The sequence below is a fragment of the Rhinolophus ferrumequinum genome, chromosome 17 (genome assembly GCF_004115265.2).
Source record: "Rhinolophus ferrumequinum isolate MPI-CBG mRhiFer1 chromosome 17, mRhiFer1_v1.p, whole genome shotgun sequence".
Lineage (NCBI taxonomy): Eukaryota > Metazoa > Chordata > Mammalia > Chiroptera > Rhinolophidae > Rhinolophus > Rhinolophus ferrumequinum.
Genome location: NC_046300.1, coordinates 5149598 through 5166688, shown reverse-complemented (window position 1 = coordinate 5166688; position 17091 = coordinate 5149598). Strand labels below are relative to the sequence as shown.

The window sequence follows — 17091 nt, the reverse complement described above, 5'->3', positions numbered from 1 at the left end:
CTCCCGCGACAGCACCTCACAAAACCTCCAGTGAGGACCATCCCAGAGCACAGCGGCCCCAGGTGACAACACAGGCCCAGCCTCCACACTCCTCCCCAGGGCCGAGCAAAGCAGCCCCTCTCCCGGCCACAGGTCTCCACAAGCACCGGGTATTCAGTGTGGCTGGCGGCTGTTTTAACCAACTGCCCAAATCAAGGCTGCTCATGGGCACCGCCCTCCCTCAGGCAGGCACTTAGCTGACTCTGAATCGCCCCAGCCCCAGGGGCAGAGCCAGGCCCGACAAGAAGCCACAGCAGGCCCTGGCAGACCTGGGGGCACCGAGGGCGAGCGGGGCTTTGCTCAGGGCAAACAGGCTGTCTCGGCAGCCCTACCCCACACGCACCCCACACGGGCGCCCCATCAGCCCTGAGACCAGACACTCGCTCACGAGGCTGCTTCCATGTCATCAGAAGCACCCCAAAAGAAAGTCCAGGCAGGCAGAGAGGGCAAAGGAAGCGGGCAGTCTGCATGAGTGGCCGGCTGCAGAACCCCCACCCCGAGCTGCGGTCACCACGGAGGTCTCCCCGCAGGTCTTGAGGAAGGGGAGGGGGAGGGCGGAGAAGCAGCTCTCTAGGGAGAGGACAGGCGTTAGAGCAAGCGTAGGGCTGGAGTGGAGTCAGGGCAAGCCGGCCCCCGGGCTCCCACCTCCGCAGCCCAGTGAAGCTGGCGGCATGGCTACCACAGGAGGCACACGGATCCTAAGTTTCTGTATTCGACAGGGACTTTGCGGGAACAGAAACAAATTTGAGCCTCACTCTCTGACTCCCACTTTCATTTGAGATGTACCCTGGGAGAGAAGCCCACCCACCTTCACCCAACCCTCCAAGGACCGAGTAAGACTAGACGGCTTCTCCCGGTCTCCTAACACCTCTCACGCCATGTCAGCTCTGTTGACCTCCCCAAAAGCCCGCCACCTCCCAGGCCATGAGCCCCAGGGGGTGGGACCATGACACCCATTTCACATCCCTGGTGCCCAGCCCAGCAGGCTGGGGAGTAGATGGTAAATAGACACACAGATGGCAAGTGAACAGAGGTGAGCTCGCTTCTCTTTCTCCTCCCTCCCTCTGGGCACTGCGAGCTTGCTGCCCTGAGGAAGAAATGATTCTGGGGAGCCATTTCCCGTCCTCCATACGCCCAAACTGCCAGCTGTCCCTCAGCCTAGTCCCATTTCCAGGTTTGACACCAGACAAGCAACCGCAGTTTGACTTGGCCCGTTCCACTTCTCCAGAACGTCAGCAGGTTTCCTTTGCGTGCCTGGTGCTGGGCCTGAACGCAGGAAGGGCATTTCAGATGCCGCATTCGAGGGTTCTCAGATGAGGAGGTGAGTCAGCTGCTTAAAGAGCCCTCACGGAGAAAGAAAAGGGATCCGTGGGTCGGCACCTGTTTGCATGGTGCGTCTGCGTAGTGCTTCTTCTCTCTTTTTGTGGGGAGCAAGAGAGGAAGCAAGCGCCGTGGTTTTCAAATGCACTCGTGGCTATAAGATCCCAAACTGGTGACACATGAATCCAAATGATTGACTTGCCGAAGGGCTAACCACGGTGGCTCCTGCCACACTTCCCACAGGAACAGCAGACAGCCCAGCCCCAGGGCCGTACATTATGCCTACTTGTGCCAACCACTGGGGGAGCAGGCCCGCTGGTCTTCCCGCACACCGGACACGACTCCGACAGGGAGGGCAAGGAGCCACCACTGCTGAAGGCAGCACGCGGCCTCCGGGCCCCAAGGAAGCAGAAGGCCGTGCCCCACCCCAAGCCCTGGCCAGTGGCCCTACGTGTCCCGCCTCTGACAGCAATGGGCTCCAGAAGGCCCAGGGCTAGACACCTCACACCTGGCTGCTGGCCCGAGATGGAGGAGCCCTCCAGGGCCTCTCTCGGCCCTCCACAACCTGTCCCCTCTCCATCCTGCCTGCACCCTGCTCACAGGTGGGGAAGGGGACGAACTGAAAAGCTGTGCCCGCACCTCCTGGCCCACTTGGGTGTGGTGCCTCTGCCAGGACAGGAGATGTTCTTTCACCCGCTCTGCTCAGCAGGAGACAGCTCAGCCACAGCCCCGTGTTTGGGGGTGTGACAGGCTGCGCCCAGGCCAGCTGCTGGGGTGCGCCGCTGCCATCCCCTCACACAGCCGCCCACAGGGCCCACGCAGGGACTCCAGGAATTCCCAAAAAATGTACAGGAAGACTTCCCTCCTGCTTGTTGTTGTATCTCCAAAAGTGTCCATGGCTGCAGAACCCTGGGAGACCCCAAAGCAATTCAGGGCATGGGTTCCAGGCCTCCACTCAACCACTGGACCAAGGGATGGATGCCTGAGGTCATGAGGGGAAGGGCTGCATTCAGCCCCCCGGGGAAGTCTGCCAACCACATCCAGATGCCTCCCTGCCCACTCCCTACCCCCGAACTCCTGTACTCCCTTCTCAGCTGCAGGGCCAGGCCCCACGGAGGTCACAGGTCTTGTGGGGCCAAACCTGCTTCTGCATCTCACCTCACTGCCCAGGCCACAAGGAGCCCATAGACACCACCCGTAGTGGGCAGCAAGGGAAGGGCTGACTCAAGGGGACCCAGCCCTGCTCGGGTGCCAGGCCCACGCCCTTACCTGATGCCCATGGAGCGTGTAGAGCAGCCGGCCCTCCATGAGGTCCAGGATCTTCAGGGTCGAGTCACTGGAGGCTGTGACCAGGTAGTTTCCCGACGGGTGAAAGGAGAGGGCGTTCACCGCTGCGCTGTGCACTGGGGAGGGACACTAGTTAGGCGCTGGCTGGTGGGCCAGGGGCACAGCTGAAGCCTGAAGACAGGCAATTGTGGCCAACTGAGGCTCGGCCCAGGGCTGTGCCAGGGTGGCCATCGCTCAGAGGAGCTGTGGGGGGGGGGGGTCCCACAGGATTCCCAGGGGAGAAGCATGATCCAAGGAGAAGAGGAGACTCATCCGAGCCAATGGCAAAGGGCAGGTATGGCCGAGGGATGGAGTGACCCCTCCACCTCTGCCACCACACAGAACTCATGTGACCCGCTGTGACCTACTCCCTCTCCACACGGCTGCTTTAGGGAAGGCAAAGGGAAAGCAGACCCTGGAAATGCCATCCGGTGTCCCTGCCCTGTGGGAGAGGGTGCGGGGGGGGCAGGCAAGCAGATGGCTGACACGCTATGGGGAGCCAGTCAGGCCTGGGTTCCCATCCTGGCGTCCTCACTGGCCCACGTTGTGACCTTGACCAAGCACCTCGACACTGAGCCTGTACCTCCTGCACCAGAGCACCCACGTGTTAGGGATGCTGTGGGCACGCCACCAGGTCAAGCCTCTGCACAGTGAGCCCCCAGTGTCCCCTGCCATTTCACCCACTCAACAGCTCCACCCCACCCAAGACTCTTTCCCCACTGCCCCAGCCCGAGCCCCACCATCCATCCTGGTGTCCGTGGCTCTCCAAGGTCTGGCCACCCGTCCTATCCTGTTAGCTCCCCAGCTTTGCTCCCCATGGGCCCAGGAGACTTGCCCGCCTCTTCCCCTGAACTTGAAGCTCACTGCGCAGTCACCTCCTGAGGGAAGCCCCCCGACCTCCCCCTCTGGTCACCCCCTGGCTTGTCCTCCAGAAGCACCCTGAGTCCCAGGTCCGTGCACTCTCTTCACAGCAGGGGTTTTCCACTTGTGTGCAGCTGGGTGATTCACCACTGTGTCTCCCATGAGGCCACATGCTCCGTCAGACAGGGGCTGTGTTGGGTCCTTGACTCAGAAAGTGGTTGGTGAGTGGCTGAGTCGGACCTGGACAGGCCACATGGAGACGGTAATGCGTGGACCAGCTACGTTACAGCTTCTTAGGAAGAGCTGGGTGCCTGCGTACCCATTACCACAGACCTGGTGAGGGAGCTAAGAAAACCATGACCCCGCCAAGCCAGAACTGCCCCGAATACAGCCACAAATTCATAAAGCAACCCCTCACCATGGCGCTGTGCGGCCGCTTGCAGGAACGTGGCTGCGCCAGTCAACACAGCCACTAGGGAACGGCCCTCGGCAGAGCCCCCAGGGTGCACGAGCCCCTCCGACACCAGCCAGGATGATGTACTGAGGTGCCTGGGTGGGGACACAGGTTCCCAAGCACTGAGGGGACACAGGCAGGGCTTCCCGGAAGACGATATTCACGGCTGAACGCTGTGGACGTGCGAGGTCACGGGGGACGAGCCAACACCCTTGGTGTTGATGGGAACTGGGGCATGGAGGGCAGACGGATGAAGCCACAGCCGGCTCCCGCAGGAACTAAATGGCACCAGCCACAAGCAGTAGCAGAAATAACATCAGCAACGCAGAGTGTGACCGTCCTAACGGCGTGTGCAGGGACACACACACGTGTGCACGCCCGGAGGACGCATGTGGACCAGAGGCTTGAAAGAGAGGCTGGGATTATTTCTGGGGAGGACAGCAATAGAGGGACTTCTGATTTTTGCTCTGCATACTTCCAGGATAATTTTTTTAACCACCAGAATAGTCACTGTGATTATACAACTGAGTGAATGATAAAGTGAATCCTTGTCACGTCACGTTCAGGGAGGCAGAAGACCGAGGCCCAGCTCAGAGAGGGCCTGCAGGCTCCCCGGTCGTGCACCTACAGGCTGTGCACCAGGGCCCCGCACTCCTGAGGGCCCGGCTGTGCTCAGTACAACGCTGGTTACACTGGCAGTGGGGTGGGGTGGGAGGCGGGCAGGACACTGAGAGACCCCCCCCCGCCAGGAGTCCTGTCCACCAGGACCCCCCAGCCCCACGGGGGACCACCCTGAGAGGCAGCTCGCCCTACATCTACCTCGGCACGCCCCAATCTCCCCTTAAACACTGCTCCTGGGACATCTGCCTGAGCCCTGGATTAGGGTGCGCGTCTCTTGTTTCTGCAGCTCTTGGCAGCCTGCACTGGGATGAATGCCACCCCTGTCCCACCTGAAACAAAGCTGGCAGAGGAGTAGCCAGGGGCAGGAGACTGGATCAGGAGAGGGGAGCTCAGGGAGCCCCGGGCACCCCAGTACCACCAGGGCAGTGGGGTCAGGATGTGGACATCACGCCAGGGCCTCCTGCCTGTTCAAGCCCTCCCACGGGAGGAACGTCCCCTAGAGGAAGGGAACCAGAAGCCCTGCTCCTCTATAAATGGCAGTGACATCAAAGTCCTCCTGACTGGGGGTTGGGGGGGACATCTGGAACCATTCACTCCAGAAAAGAGCGCAGTTGGCATGCCAGGCTTTGGGGACGCACCAGGCCCACGACCAACCGCCTTTCCCCCCCGCTCTCCTGCCTGTCCACCGGCCCCGCCAGCCTGGGGCAGCTTCTCAGCTCCAGAGAGGTCATGAGGCCGCCCAGGGAGGCCTCATAAGATTCAATAGTCCCTGCACAATAGCTCCCACAGACGCTCGGCTGCCTCCAAGGGGGTGAGCCTCTCATCACGAAGCCCGAGCAGTGACTGTGCACAAACCCATTTTTCTTCAAGCCCAAGGTTGCAGGTCCTCTGCTTGGCTCCACGTCCGGTGCCAGTGGCACCTGATGGCAGATCGCTACTACTTAGACACAGCTGGGGCTCCTGGCTATCATCCCCCCGATGTCTGCAAGTCAGGAGCCCAGGGAGCGTGGCACCAAGGCCAATGCAGAGCCTGCCCCCAAGCACCAGGAACTGGCCACAGCCTGTGGGCAACAGGTGGCTGAGGGAGAAACCTGGGTCCCCCCCCCCCACTCTGCCCACACAGCTCTGCAGGGAGAATCCCTCAGCAAACCTGCTCCACTGCCCACCGAGCTCCAAACTGGCCAGGGGGCCCAGAGAAACCCCAGGTGCCCAAGCAGGAGGAACTTTCTGGGGCACGCCCCACTCCCACAACCCACCGCCGCCCAGGGTAGCTTCTCATGATGAGCATCTGGCACTACCAGGGACCCGGCAGCTCTGGCATCACTGGGCCTCTGAATTCTTACCACAAAGGTGCTCTGATCCCAGCAGCAAAGGACACTGTGAACACTCCTCTCTGCGAATGTCACGTAAGCCTCACATGGGGGTGGCGGGAAAGTGCCACTGAGCTAGCCAGGTCAGGGGGGGATCTGATCAACCTTTTTGGTCTCAAAACGCCAAGCGAAGGGTGCAGGCCTGCCTGTTGGCTGCATAGCTGCTAGAAACCCTCTGGGACCACACCTTGGGGGAGGGGGACCAGGGCATGCTGAGGCCCCATGGCAGAGAACCTGGGACTCTGAGCTCTAGCTGGAGCTTCCAGAGAGGGCCAAGCCAAGTCCTCCCGGGGGCCTGGGCACATAAATGACTAGAATCAATATGGTACAAAGAGCCCAGCATGGGACGGTGGACAGGCTCCAGGCTCAGGGGCCCTGAGTCGGAGACCCACATTCCCAGCTTCCCAGGTGCGTGACCATGCGCAAGCCTCAAACTTCCCCCTGTGAAATGGGGAGCAGCCCAGCCCTGCTGACCACCCAGGCCTGTCACGGGATGATGGACCAGCACGTGCCTGGAAACCAGGACGGGGGTTGCTGCTCAGATGTCTGAACAGTCCTAGCGTGGGCTCGAGCATATGGAGCCCAGCCCACCTCCCGGGAACGGGTACTCCCCGACTCCCGCAGCCCCGCCCACTTGGGAAATCAGAGCTGCTCCCTGCGGGATCGGCCACAGCCAACCAGCTCCCTGCCTAAGACAAACGGCACCAGCTGCCTGCTGTAGCCCAAAGTGACTCCAACCACCCCACACGGCCGGGATGCGCCCTCCCCGGAGCCCGACCGTAGAGTGGCAGGCCACACACCCTTGTATCACAAACCAAATTCTCTCAAAGAGCCCAACAGCCTCACGCGCCCAAGCCCACTCAGGAGTGCCTGCTGTTCATCCAGAGCCACCAGGGGAAACACTGGATGTCACTGTGTCCTTAAAAACTCTCCCATGGGTTTCCTAGGAATCAGGGACAGAAAACAGCTCAAGCTGCCTCTGCCTGAGGGCTGACAGCCCACTCAGGGAATCAGCCTCCATCCAAACAGATCCCCCTGCACCTCTGGGCGTGGGGAGCAGCTGCTGCTCGGGGGCTGGGAGAGCCTCTCAGGGAGAAGTTTCTGCCCAGAGCTCTCTGGGGGCCGCTTGACCTGAACAGACCTGGCCGGGGCCCTCAGGCCGCAATGAGGGGGAGAGGCGTTCCTCCACCCTCCCATGGCCCGTTTCTCCCTGAGCCCCGGAGGGAAGTCTCGGGTGGTGGGATGAGTTTGCTGCCCTGTGAACACCCATCATGTGTCCTGCATTGTACAGGGCGCTCAGAAGGAACCTAGTTGTTTATGGGGTACTCCGAGCCCCCGAAGCTTCTGATCTATATTAAGGGCAGCTTGAGAAAAAGATGCTGCAGTGGAGTGACTCCATGGAGTGACTCTGTCACAAGAGGAAAGGACAGCAGGAAGGAAAAACTGACTGAAATCTCTCCACGGGGCCTGACAGCCTCATGCACCTCAGGTCCTCAGGACTCAGCCAATGCCACCTTGAGTCCCCAGCCCCTGCCAGTCGCTGACCTCTCACCCCCACCCACTCCCAGGCCTGCGCCCTCAAGAACCCCAGGGACCTGTCTGCAGCAGCCTCCTCTCTCCTCGACCGCTCTGCATCACCCCCCTCCTGACCACCTCTGCACGAGACCCTGGCTCTGCCCTCCTCAGCCCTCCTGTGCTGGCAGAAGGGGGTCCAGCCCTCACACTGGCTGCTTTGTGGACCTTTCTCTTCTGTGGTCCCTCAGTCACAGGGACCCAGGATATGGCCTCAGCCCTTTCATGTCCCAGGTCCCTGGACCCAGCTGGCCCCTCCAACCACCATCATCAGCTTCTACCTCTGGTCAATCTCCAAAGCCCCTCCCCTGGGCCTGACCCTGCTCCACTCTGACGCCCGGGGCCTCACCCAGACATCGGGCACGGCCTGCCCACCGCCCAGTCACCCAGGCTCGCCAGCTTCCTGCCCAAGCGACGCTCAGCACGGCTGTCCTCATGTGCCCCGCATCCCTTCACTCCTCGAGTGACCCGCCGGTCCCACACTGCCAGCCAGGCTGCACCTTTGGACCCTGGGCCAGAGCTTGGCATTCAAGGCCCTACCCAGTGGGTACCTGCTGCTGCACCTCACCGACGTCAGGCCTGGAGGCTCCCAGTGCGAAGACGCCCGCGGTACCACCCACTCCCCGGCACTGCATGACTCCTCAAACCCCAAGAGGAAAGCACTGCGCCCGCCCCCTACACAGCCAGTGCTGCTCCCCAGCGCACAGCCTCGCCACCTTGCCTCCCCAGCTCTCCCGTCCAGGCCCTCCCTCCTCACCCCACGCTCGGGGGCAGCCTTCCTGCCCAGCACTCTTCCGCACCTGCCCACCGTCCCCACCTCTAACTCAGGTCTGGCCTGGAGCAGAGGAAAGGCTTCTAAACCTGAAGGAGGGGAGGGAGAGGCACGGCCTCCAAGTAGAAGGCAGATCCCGCCGCTGCCGGTACAGAAACCTGTCTGGCTCCCTGTGGAGGAAAGACCCTGTCCACATGGCTGGCCCCTGCCACCTGGTGGTGTTGTGGGGTACTGCAGGCCTTGACCAGCTGGGCGGGCGGGTCAGAGGCGCGGGACCTCCTGCCTGACTCCAGATTGAGACTCAGCATAATTGTCATCGTCACTAACACTATACCTGGCTCCTGTTTGTGCCGGACACTAAGTTCTTGACATGGACCAACTCAATACCTTCCCAACAAGAGCTCTGAGAAAGGCCCTATCACTGTCTCAAGGGACGCACTCATGTCACACAGCTAAGAAGCTGAAGCTGGCTGCAGAGCCCACCCTCCACTCTGCTTTTCAAGAGGGGGGGGGGCCACTCCCCCTTCTTGAGAGGTCTGTCACCTTGGTTACCCTAACAAAGTGCTGTTCTGGAGCATCTGAGAATCCGTTAAGAAGGGCTTGCAGGGTGCTGGGGGGAAAGCCCTGAACCCCAGGCCACACCTTTGTCCAGACATGTCCTTACCCTTTCCAGGTGTGACTTCTAGAAGTGAGCGCATGAACTTCAAACTGAGTCCCAAGTCAACAACCACAGTTCTTCCAACAACTCCCGCTCTGTCCCTCCGGGCCTCAGCCCCGAGCCTAGCTGCCCGCCCACCTTGGTTCTGCCTCCTGTGCCCTCCCCACAGCCAGGGGGACTCGTGGCTCTGCCCAGTCACACCTGCTCTCAGGCCAGTTCCACACCCCAACACCTTCAGCTATCACACCCAAATCACACCCTAGTCTGCCCGCGCCCCCCGCTTCTACCTAGAGCCTGACCCAGCCCACTGCCCTGCTTTCTAAGGGCTACAACTAAATAGGGGGACATAGCCCTGGGGCTGGCTCCTGACCTGGGCCCCAAGCTAAATCGACCCTCCATATGGCTCACGGCTCGACATCTGTGGAGGACACCATGGGACCAAAGGTGGCCAATGTCCCACTGACACTGACCACGTTTGACAGACCTGCCCCCTTCAGCACAGGTCAAGGGTTGTCAGCTTGGCCCTGGAGGGTAGAGCCTCCTGCACGGGGGAGGTGAGTGGTAAGCGCAGTCCGAGAGGTGCCCCGAGGAGCCCTGGCGAGAGACCCATCAAGGGCCCCTATCTGGCCCTGCAGTGTGCATGCAACTCTGCCACCTCATCCGTGGGCACCCAAGGGCGTAGTGGACGCCAGGTCGCACCACACATCTCCTGGCCCAGGCTCACAGGCAGGATAACCACACCACAGACTGCCCAGCAGACCCGGGACCCTACTCACAGCCAGGGCTGTCCTCAAGCCCATTTAAGCCCCACAGCAAAGAGCGAGACCCAGGCACCCAGGCCCACTGCGGCTGCTCGTGGACACTCACGCTGATAATGCTGCAAGAGCCGGTGAGTCCGCACGTCCCACACCTTCACTGTGTTGTCCATGCCGGCGGCAGCAATGCACGTGCCGCTGGGGTGGAAGTCCACGTAGGTGACGAAGCTGGAAAGATAGAAGCCACCACATGCTGTAGGAAGTCTGTGCTGGCTCAGGACAGACCCCAAGACATCCAGCATCGTCCCATCCCTGCACATGTGCTCTCGCTGTCCCTCAGCCCAGAATGCCTCCCTCCCACCCTGTTTCTTTACCAGATGGCCAAGGGAGAGCAAGAAGGAGAGGATGAGAGCAGTGACTATCGTGACCCAGGAGGATTCCCCAGGGGGCAAGTCCCAGCATCCACGTCTACATATTAATACAAGTAAAGAAAGCCGTCTTCAGACCAAAGGTCGGCCGGCTACCGGGGCTTTCAGAGGTAGAGCTGGCACCCTCACCAGGGTGGACGCAGGCAGGCCCTGCCCGCTGAGGCCCAGACAAAGGGTCAGCAGGGCCCCTAGGTCCTCAATATACCCATATGGGACCCCCAGGCAGGTATCATGGCCAGCTTTCTGGAGGGGCCCTTACCTGGGCCTCCCAACCTCATGGAAGGGGGCAAAAGCCAGGGTTCACTTAGGAGTCCAGAACAGGTGAGTCCCTGCCCAGATGCAAGCCCCTCCCTGTCCCGATGACACGGCACAGTGTGAACAGCCACCACCCGCTACAAGACCACAAGGGCCTTTCACTTATAAAACCATCACATAGATAATACACTAATGTGCTTTTTAGGTTCAACTGCAGTCAGACAGACAGCTCACAATTCTGAGAATTAGAAGTGAAGGGAAAAGAGAGGCGCCAAGAATGACAGGCCTTGAGGTCCCCCTTATTTGCAGGGATGGGGATGAAGCTGAAGCTCCCAGCCACACAGGAAAAGACGTGGAGACAGGGAGCAGCGGAGACGTGGCTGCCACAGAAGGCCAGGGGGCCTCCGCACACCCCAGTCTGTGCTTTCCTTGGGCTCCCGCAGTGTCGGAGGCCGGGACTCACCCGCCGTGCTCGCAGTACGAATGCACACACTCCCGGCTGGTCTGGTCCCACAGCTTGACAGTCTTGTCATCACTGGCAGACACGATGAGTCGCCCGTCGGGGGAGAACCTGAGTCAGGCAAGGCACGGGTCACACCACCGAGTAACAGACATAATGGGCACCGCACGGCACCTTCCACGGCCACTTTCCTGCCCTGACCCCGGGAACCAGTGGGGCCACGTGCCCTGCTCTAACCTGTGACCCTGAGCAAGTGGCTTCCCCTCGGTGAGACGGGGCAGGCATAGGAGGGCCCGGCTCTGCACGTGGCCTGTGCGTGCTGACTGCTGGTGCCACTTGCATTAAGGTGGCCCAAAGCCCGCCATCGGCATCACTGGCCTAGTCCAGGTCCCCCGAGTCTACATGTGACTCTGACAACGGGTCAGCAAAACACAACCTGCCAGCAAGGGGGAGGCCTGGGGCCCCGCCACCAAAGACTGGTGTGCGCTTGATGCTCGTCTGCTGGCCTGGCCGCCCTCTTCTCAGGAGCCTGATGGTGTGGCCTCTGAGAGCAACAGGCGCCTCCCAGGACAGGGAACAGGTGCCCTGGAGGACAGGTCACTTCATGGGGTCCCCAGGACACAGGCCGACCTGTGATTCGCATGGTTTCCCAGTGTCCCCAGACACCCCCAGCCTCTTCCTTTGGAGCACAGAGATTTGACAGGTGAGATCTCCATAGAAAGGAACAGCATAAGCCGGAAGCAGGCACATCTGTGTCTGCAATTCTTGGACCCTGAAAGGGCCTTTGGGTTGCCCCATCCCCACAGGACTGCCCAGACCCTAAACAGCTCTGGAGCAAAATCAACCTCTGAGGAGCTGAACACCCCAGAGGAAAATAGGCAAGGCCTAGTGCGAGAGTCAGGTTCAACCTCATCCTACCACTTACCCACCATGCTCTGGGGCAAGCCACTGCACCACTCTGGCCTCAGGAGGTCTCATCTGCAAATGGGAGCAATACCACCGCGCTTGCAGGACTGCCAGGAGGAATTAGAGGCCCTGTGTAGCAGCAGCGCTGACATGACCTCCTTGTTACGGTTGCTATTGCTAATAAGTGGTCCCTGTTGACTGGCTGTGGGCAGCGTCAGCAGAGACATCGGGTCAGCATGGCTGGCAACGGGACGACTTATTTGTCCTGCTTCAGCTCAGTGAAGCTTCTCAACAGCTTACCATGAGAGAACTGTTCTTGTTCCCATTTCATAGATAAGGAAGCCGAGGCTCAGGACGGTTAAAGAGGAGCTACCTTGCCCAAGGTCATGATGCGGGTACCTGGCAGTGCCCCAGTCAGGTCCCTCCAAGGCTCTTCAGGAAGGACGACGCTCACCTGGCACAGCGGACCCAGTTGATGTGTTGGCTCAGGGAGAACAGGAATTTCTGGCGATGAGTCGACCACACCTTGACTGTCTTGTCGTCAGAGGCTGTCACGAGGGACTGGCCATCGCTGCAGAAATGGACGCTCCTCACTGTGGCCGTGTGTGCACGAAACACAGTTGACTCGCCTTTTCTGTGGGAACAGGTGTCTCGAGTCAGGAAACCCCGACAGCGACGTGAGGGGCAGGCGTCCCGAGTGAGGAACCCCAACAGACATGTGAGGGCTCTCCTCACCCCTCGGGGGCCCCTCGAGTCAATCCAGGCCTGAGCACCTGGGCCCCAATAGGGTGGCCAGAGCCCCCACCTCAGCCCTGTGCAAGCATGAGGCAGAGTCCCTTCCAGGATGGCTAGGGTCTGCCCAGAATCCCTCTCCCAACCCCAAAGGGAGGGCCCCAACTGAAGCCTCAGCTTCTGATGGCACCTTCTCGGAAGTGGGGTAGATGTGTCACTGTGACCAGTACAGGGTCAGGATGGGGTCTGGGGTGGGGACAGCTCTGGCACAAGGACCCCAGACTCAGGCCCCTCAAAGTCTATAACTTACACATTGGGTACCCAGATTCGGACAGTCTTGTCGCGGGAGCCTGAAGCAAGCAGGTGTCCCGAAGGGGAGAAGTTCACACAGGTGACGGCATCCTTGTGGCCAGCAAAGCGGTAGGCACGTGACTGGGGCTTCATGTGCCAGACCATGAGGCAAGAGTCCATGGAGCCGCTGGCTGAGGAGAGCAGGAACACTGTGACCCTCGGCTCTAGTGGGCCTCGAGTCCGCACCAGGACTTGGGGGCAACAGGGACAGGGGGAGCAGCTTCCCCACAGGGACAGATCACACCTCCAGTGAACGGGGACCAGGAGTTTGGAGAGCCCAAGGTGTGCCAGCTCTCCTAGCGATGGGCCCACATGGGAACCATCCCAAGAAACGTCAGCCCTTTGCAACCCAGGGTCTCATGGGAAAACTCATGCCCCGTAGGGTCCCAGGTCTCCCCACAGACACACCCTGAGGACACTGGAGAGCAAGTCCTCCCAACACTGGAAAGCCAGCCCAATCCAATGGGCCTTGTACCACTCAGAAGCCTAGAGGAGGTCCCCAAAAATGGACCAAAATTGATTTCAGTTTCCTGCAAATCTGAAGTGACACAAGGCCAGCAGCTTCTGGCAGGGTACCTTGCCCATAAGATGAAGGAGGAATCTCGCCCATAGAAACAAGGCAGCTGCAGCCATGTCAGCTGTGTATGAGCTCCCAGGTGGCCAAGTTGGGGGGCACTCCGCTGCAGTACAAGGGCAGTGGGGAAGGGGAGTGCCAGGCCCTGCTCCACTTCCTTCCCATCTGACAAGGTGCCCATGTTACCGTGGACAGCAGAATCGATAAAGACCCAAGGAAAAGGAGCCACTATTTAGGACCCATTTTGCAGGCCAGACCTAAGAGGTGGCTGGGGTGTATAGGGAAAAACCTGGAACCCAGTTCCACCCTCAAAGGTGGCGGTGACCTTGGAAGGCCCTCAGCCGCTCTGGGCCTCACACCTGGCATGTAGAATGGAGCTCACGAAGCCCAGTGCCCAGAGCTGGCTGCCTGAAGTGAGACGCAGGTCTAGACAGAGCACGGGGGTCCTCACTGTGCCCTGCCTCCCCCACACCACACCTCCCAGGGGGAAACTTGGCTTTCTCAGCTTATAACCTCGTGCCTAGGACAAGATGCCTCCTCTTACCCAGGTGCTTCATGTTGAGACTGAAGTCCACACAGGTAACTGCATCTCGGTGGCCCTTAAAATGCCTCTCCAGCGAGGGGTCCTCCTGGGGGAGACCAGGGCCAAATGTGTGAAGGCTGGATGAGAAAAGCCTTCCCCAGAGCCAAGACTCTTCCTGTAACAGCCAGGAGAGTTTAAAAATGCTCATGGCATGGTCTTGTATGTAGAAAATCCTAAGGAACCCACTAAAAGACTACTAGCACTAACAGACAGGTTCAGCAAGGTTCTAGGATACAAAATCAATATACAAAAATCAATTGTATTTCTGTACACCAGCAATGAGCAATCCAGAAGAAGTAAGGTAACAATTCCAGTTATGATATATTTTAAAAATGTAAAATACTTAGGAATAATTCACAAAAGAAGTACAAGATATATCCAGCGAAAACTACAAAACATCATTGAAAGAAATTCAGAAAGAACACGATAAATGGAAAGACATCCCATGTTCATAGTTTGGAAAACCCGATAGTTTTAAAATGCTACTCTCCAAATTGATCTACAGATTCAACAGAATCCCTATGATAATCCCAAGTGTATTTTTTGGCAGAAATTAACGAGCTGATCCTAAAATTCATATGAAAATGTGAACACAAAGTCATTTTTAAAATCTGAAAAAAAGAAAAAGCAAGAAAATAGCCTCTGTACAAAACAGTTTGGCAGCTCCTCAAAAAGTTAAACAGAATTATCAAATGGCCCAGCAATTCAAGGTAAATATCCGAAAGAATTGAAAACGTGCTCACACAAAACCCTGTACACAAATGCTCATAGCAGTATTATTCTAATAACCAAAAAGCAGACAAACTTAATGCCCATCAGTGGATGATTAGATAAACAAGATGTGTTATATCCACACAATGGCACATTATTCAGCCATGGGAGGAATGAAGCACTGACTCACACTAGGACATGGCTGAACCTTAAAAACATATTCCTAGTGAAAGAAGCCAGACACCAAAGGCCACATTTTGTCTGATTCCATCTATATGAAATGTCCAGAACAGGCGAATCCATAGAGACAGAAACAGATTGGTGATTGCCAGGGGTTTTGGGGAGGGAGGAAATGAGAAGGAAGGGGAGTGACTATTTTAATGGGGTTCAGGGTTTTTCTGGGGTGGCAAAAATGTTCTGGAATTAGATAGTGATGATGGCTGCATGACACTGTGAAATCACTAAAAACCACTGAATTTTATACTTTTAAGAAAGTGAATTCTATGGTGTGTCTCAATAAAGTTATTTTTTTAAAAAGACGAGAGAAAATGGGGGCCTTACAGCACACCCCACCTCAGGAATCAGATCCCACTGCAGAATGGTTAGTGCACCCAAAGGTCAGCTGTGGAGAGGCCCCTGGCATCACCACTACCCACTCCATCCAGCATCAGAGAAGCCCCAGTTCAGGACCCTGCTGCAGAAGCCATGCAGATGGTACTCCAGAGCCCCAAAGCTCAGGAACCTCAAAGAAGCACTCCGGGTGCACCAGGAAGCCCAGCAAGCTCCCCTCTTGGGGAAAAATGTCCTTGGGGTAGGGCAAGGCCAGTGCCACGCCACACAGCTGTAACCAGAACAAAAGTCCCCATGGCCCAGTGCCCAGCTCTACCCCCAACACACCAGCCTGAGTCCCCCTTTCAACAAGAGAGGGAGGGGCAGCTGGCCCCGCCTGAGTCTCTGAGAAGAGCAAGAGTAAGATAATGCCCACCTGTAGGCTCACAGGGCAGAGGCACGTTCAGGTCCACCCCTAACCAGAAGGGGCCTGGAATCTCCCAACACCCTCTCCCCCAATCCCATGGGCTCAGTAGTTCCTTGCCTGCGGGCTGGGAGAAAGGGTCTTGTGGGAAGGGCGCTAGACTAGGGATCAGTAGGCCTGGATCCTAGTTTGAGCCCTCTGCTCGTGTCCCCAGATACCTAAGGGGACCAACAGGCCACCACCCAGTCTCCTGAACTCTCAACCCAGCCAGAAGTCCAGGCAAATTCGAAACAACTTCTCACAACGACGGGCTGTGTGTGGGGTGCTCCCCTCTGGCCTATGGCCGAACCCGGGACTCACAGACGGCAACCCGGTTTAGGTCACATGCAGGCACAAGCCGTCCCGGGCATCCCTGGGGCCTGCTGTTCCCATACGCTGGAGTAGGGTGTACTCTCCACAGCCCCCATCTAGTCATCCACTGCTCAGGATGGCGAGACCGAGGCCAGAGGCCCGGCGCTGGCGTCAGGTCACACCTCCAGTCAGGCTGTCCCGCTGTCTCCCCAGCTGGGACGCAAATCCTGGGGGCAGGGACTGGTGTGTTCGCCCTGGTAGCCCGCACAAGGCCTCACTACGTGGCCCAACTCAGCCCCCCCTACACAGACGATAAACTGGGGCGGGAGAGGACGGGCTCGGAACCCGAAGTCCCAACCGCCCCCCTCGCAGACTTCTCCCCGGCCAGGCGCCCACTGTCTCCGCGGGGAGACTAAAGCCCAGGCGACCGCCGCCGCAGGAACTTACCGGGTAGGGCGAGGCCATGGCAGGGCCCGGGGCGCCCGAGGCGCCGGAGCAGCCGGAGGAGGCAGAGGCTACCGTTGCAGCGCGTTTAGTTTCCGCGCCCCTAACCGCCGCCAATAGCAACGCGAGTCGCGTCCCGGCGACCCGCCCACCGCGATTAAAGGAGACGCGGCGCCTCCGTTATTTGCCTCCCAATCGGAAGCAGAGGTAGGGCCGAGTCCACGGTCTCCGCTCCCAGCTTCGCCAGGCTAGGCAACTTACGGAAGGCGCCGCCAAAGGTCTCTGTCCACCGTCACTCATTCCCCCGGAGAAATTAAAAAGCCCAGGATGAGGGGTTCGCCCCACCCGCCTGTAGCCGGGCTACGGAGACGGCGAGCACGGCCTTCTGGGAAATGCAGTTCCAAGACGGCGGCCACCTTGTGTTTGGAGGAAGGGGGAACTACATTTCCCAAGATGCCTTAAGGGCGGGATTGAGGGGCCCGGGATTTACCACCCGCAGCGAAAACTTTAGGAATCCAGGAAGTGGAGGGCCGCTAGGTCATTTTACGTATGTCTTCTTAAAGCGTCAGGGAGGC

The 17091-nt window shown here is 58.9% G+C and overlaps 1 protein-coding gene across 2 annotated transcripts in view; it reads right to left on the bottom strand.

Moving 5' to 3' along the window:
- POC1A (POC1 centriolar protein A) overlaps positions 1-16842 on the bottom strand; it is a 66458-nt gene extending 49616 nt beyond the window's left edge. Inside the window, exons 1-7 of one of the 2 annotated variants that reach the window (XM_033131464.1) lie at positions 16520-16841; positions 13999-14083; positions 12840-13011; positions 12252-12431; positions 10895-11002; positions 9861-9976; positions 2629-2762 (exon numbers count right to left, since the gene is read on the bottom strand). In XM_033131464.1, coding sequence (XP_032987355.1) covers positions 2629-2762; positions 9861-9976; positions 10895-11002; positions 12252-12431; positions 12840-13011; positions 13999-14083; positions 16520-16537 — 813 coding nt within the window. In that variant the 5' untranslated portion in view covers positions 16538-16841. Of the gene's footprint in view, positions 1-2628; positions 2763-9860; positions 9977-10894; positions 11003-12251; positions 12432-12839; positions 13012-13998; positions 14084-16519 lie in introns of both variants that reach the window. The other variant, XM_033131465.1, reaches the window with a different exon arrangement.
- Between the last annotated feature and the right edge of the window lie 249 nt (positions 16843-17091).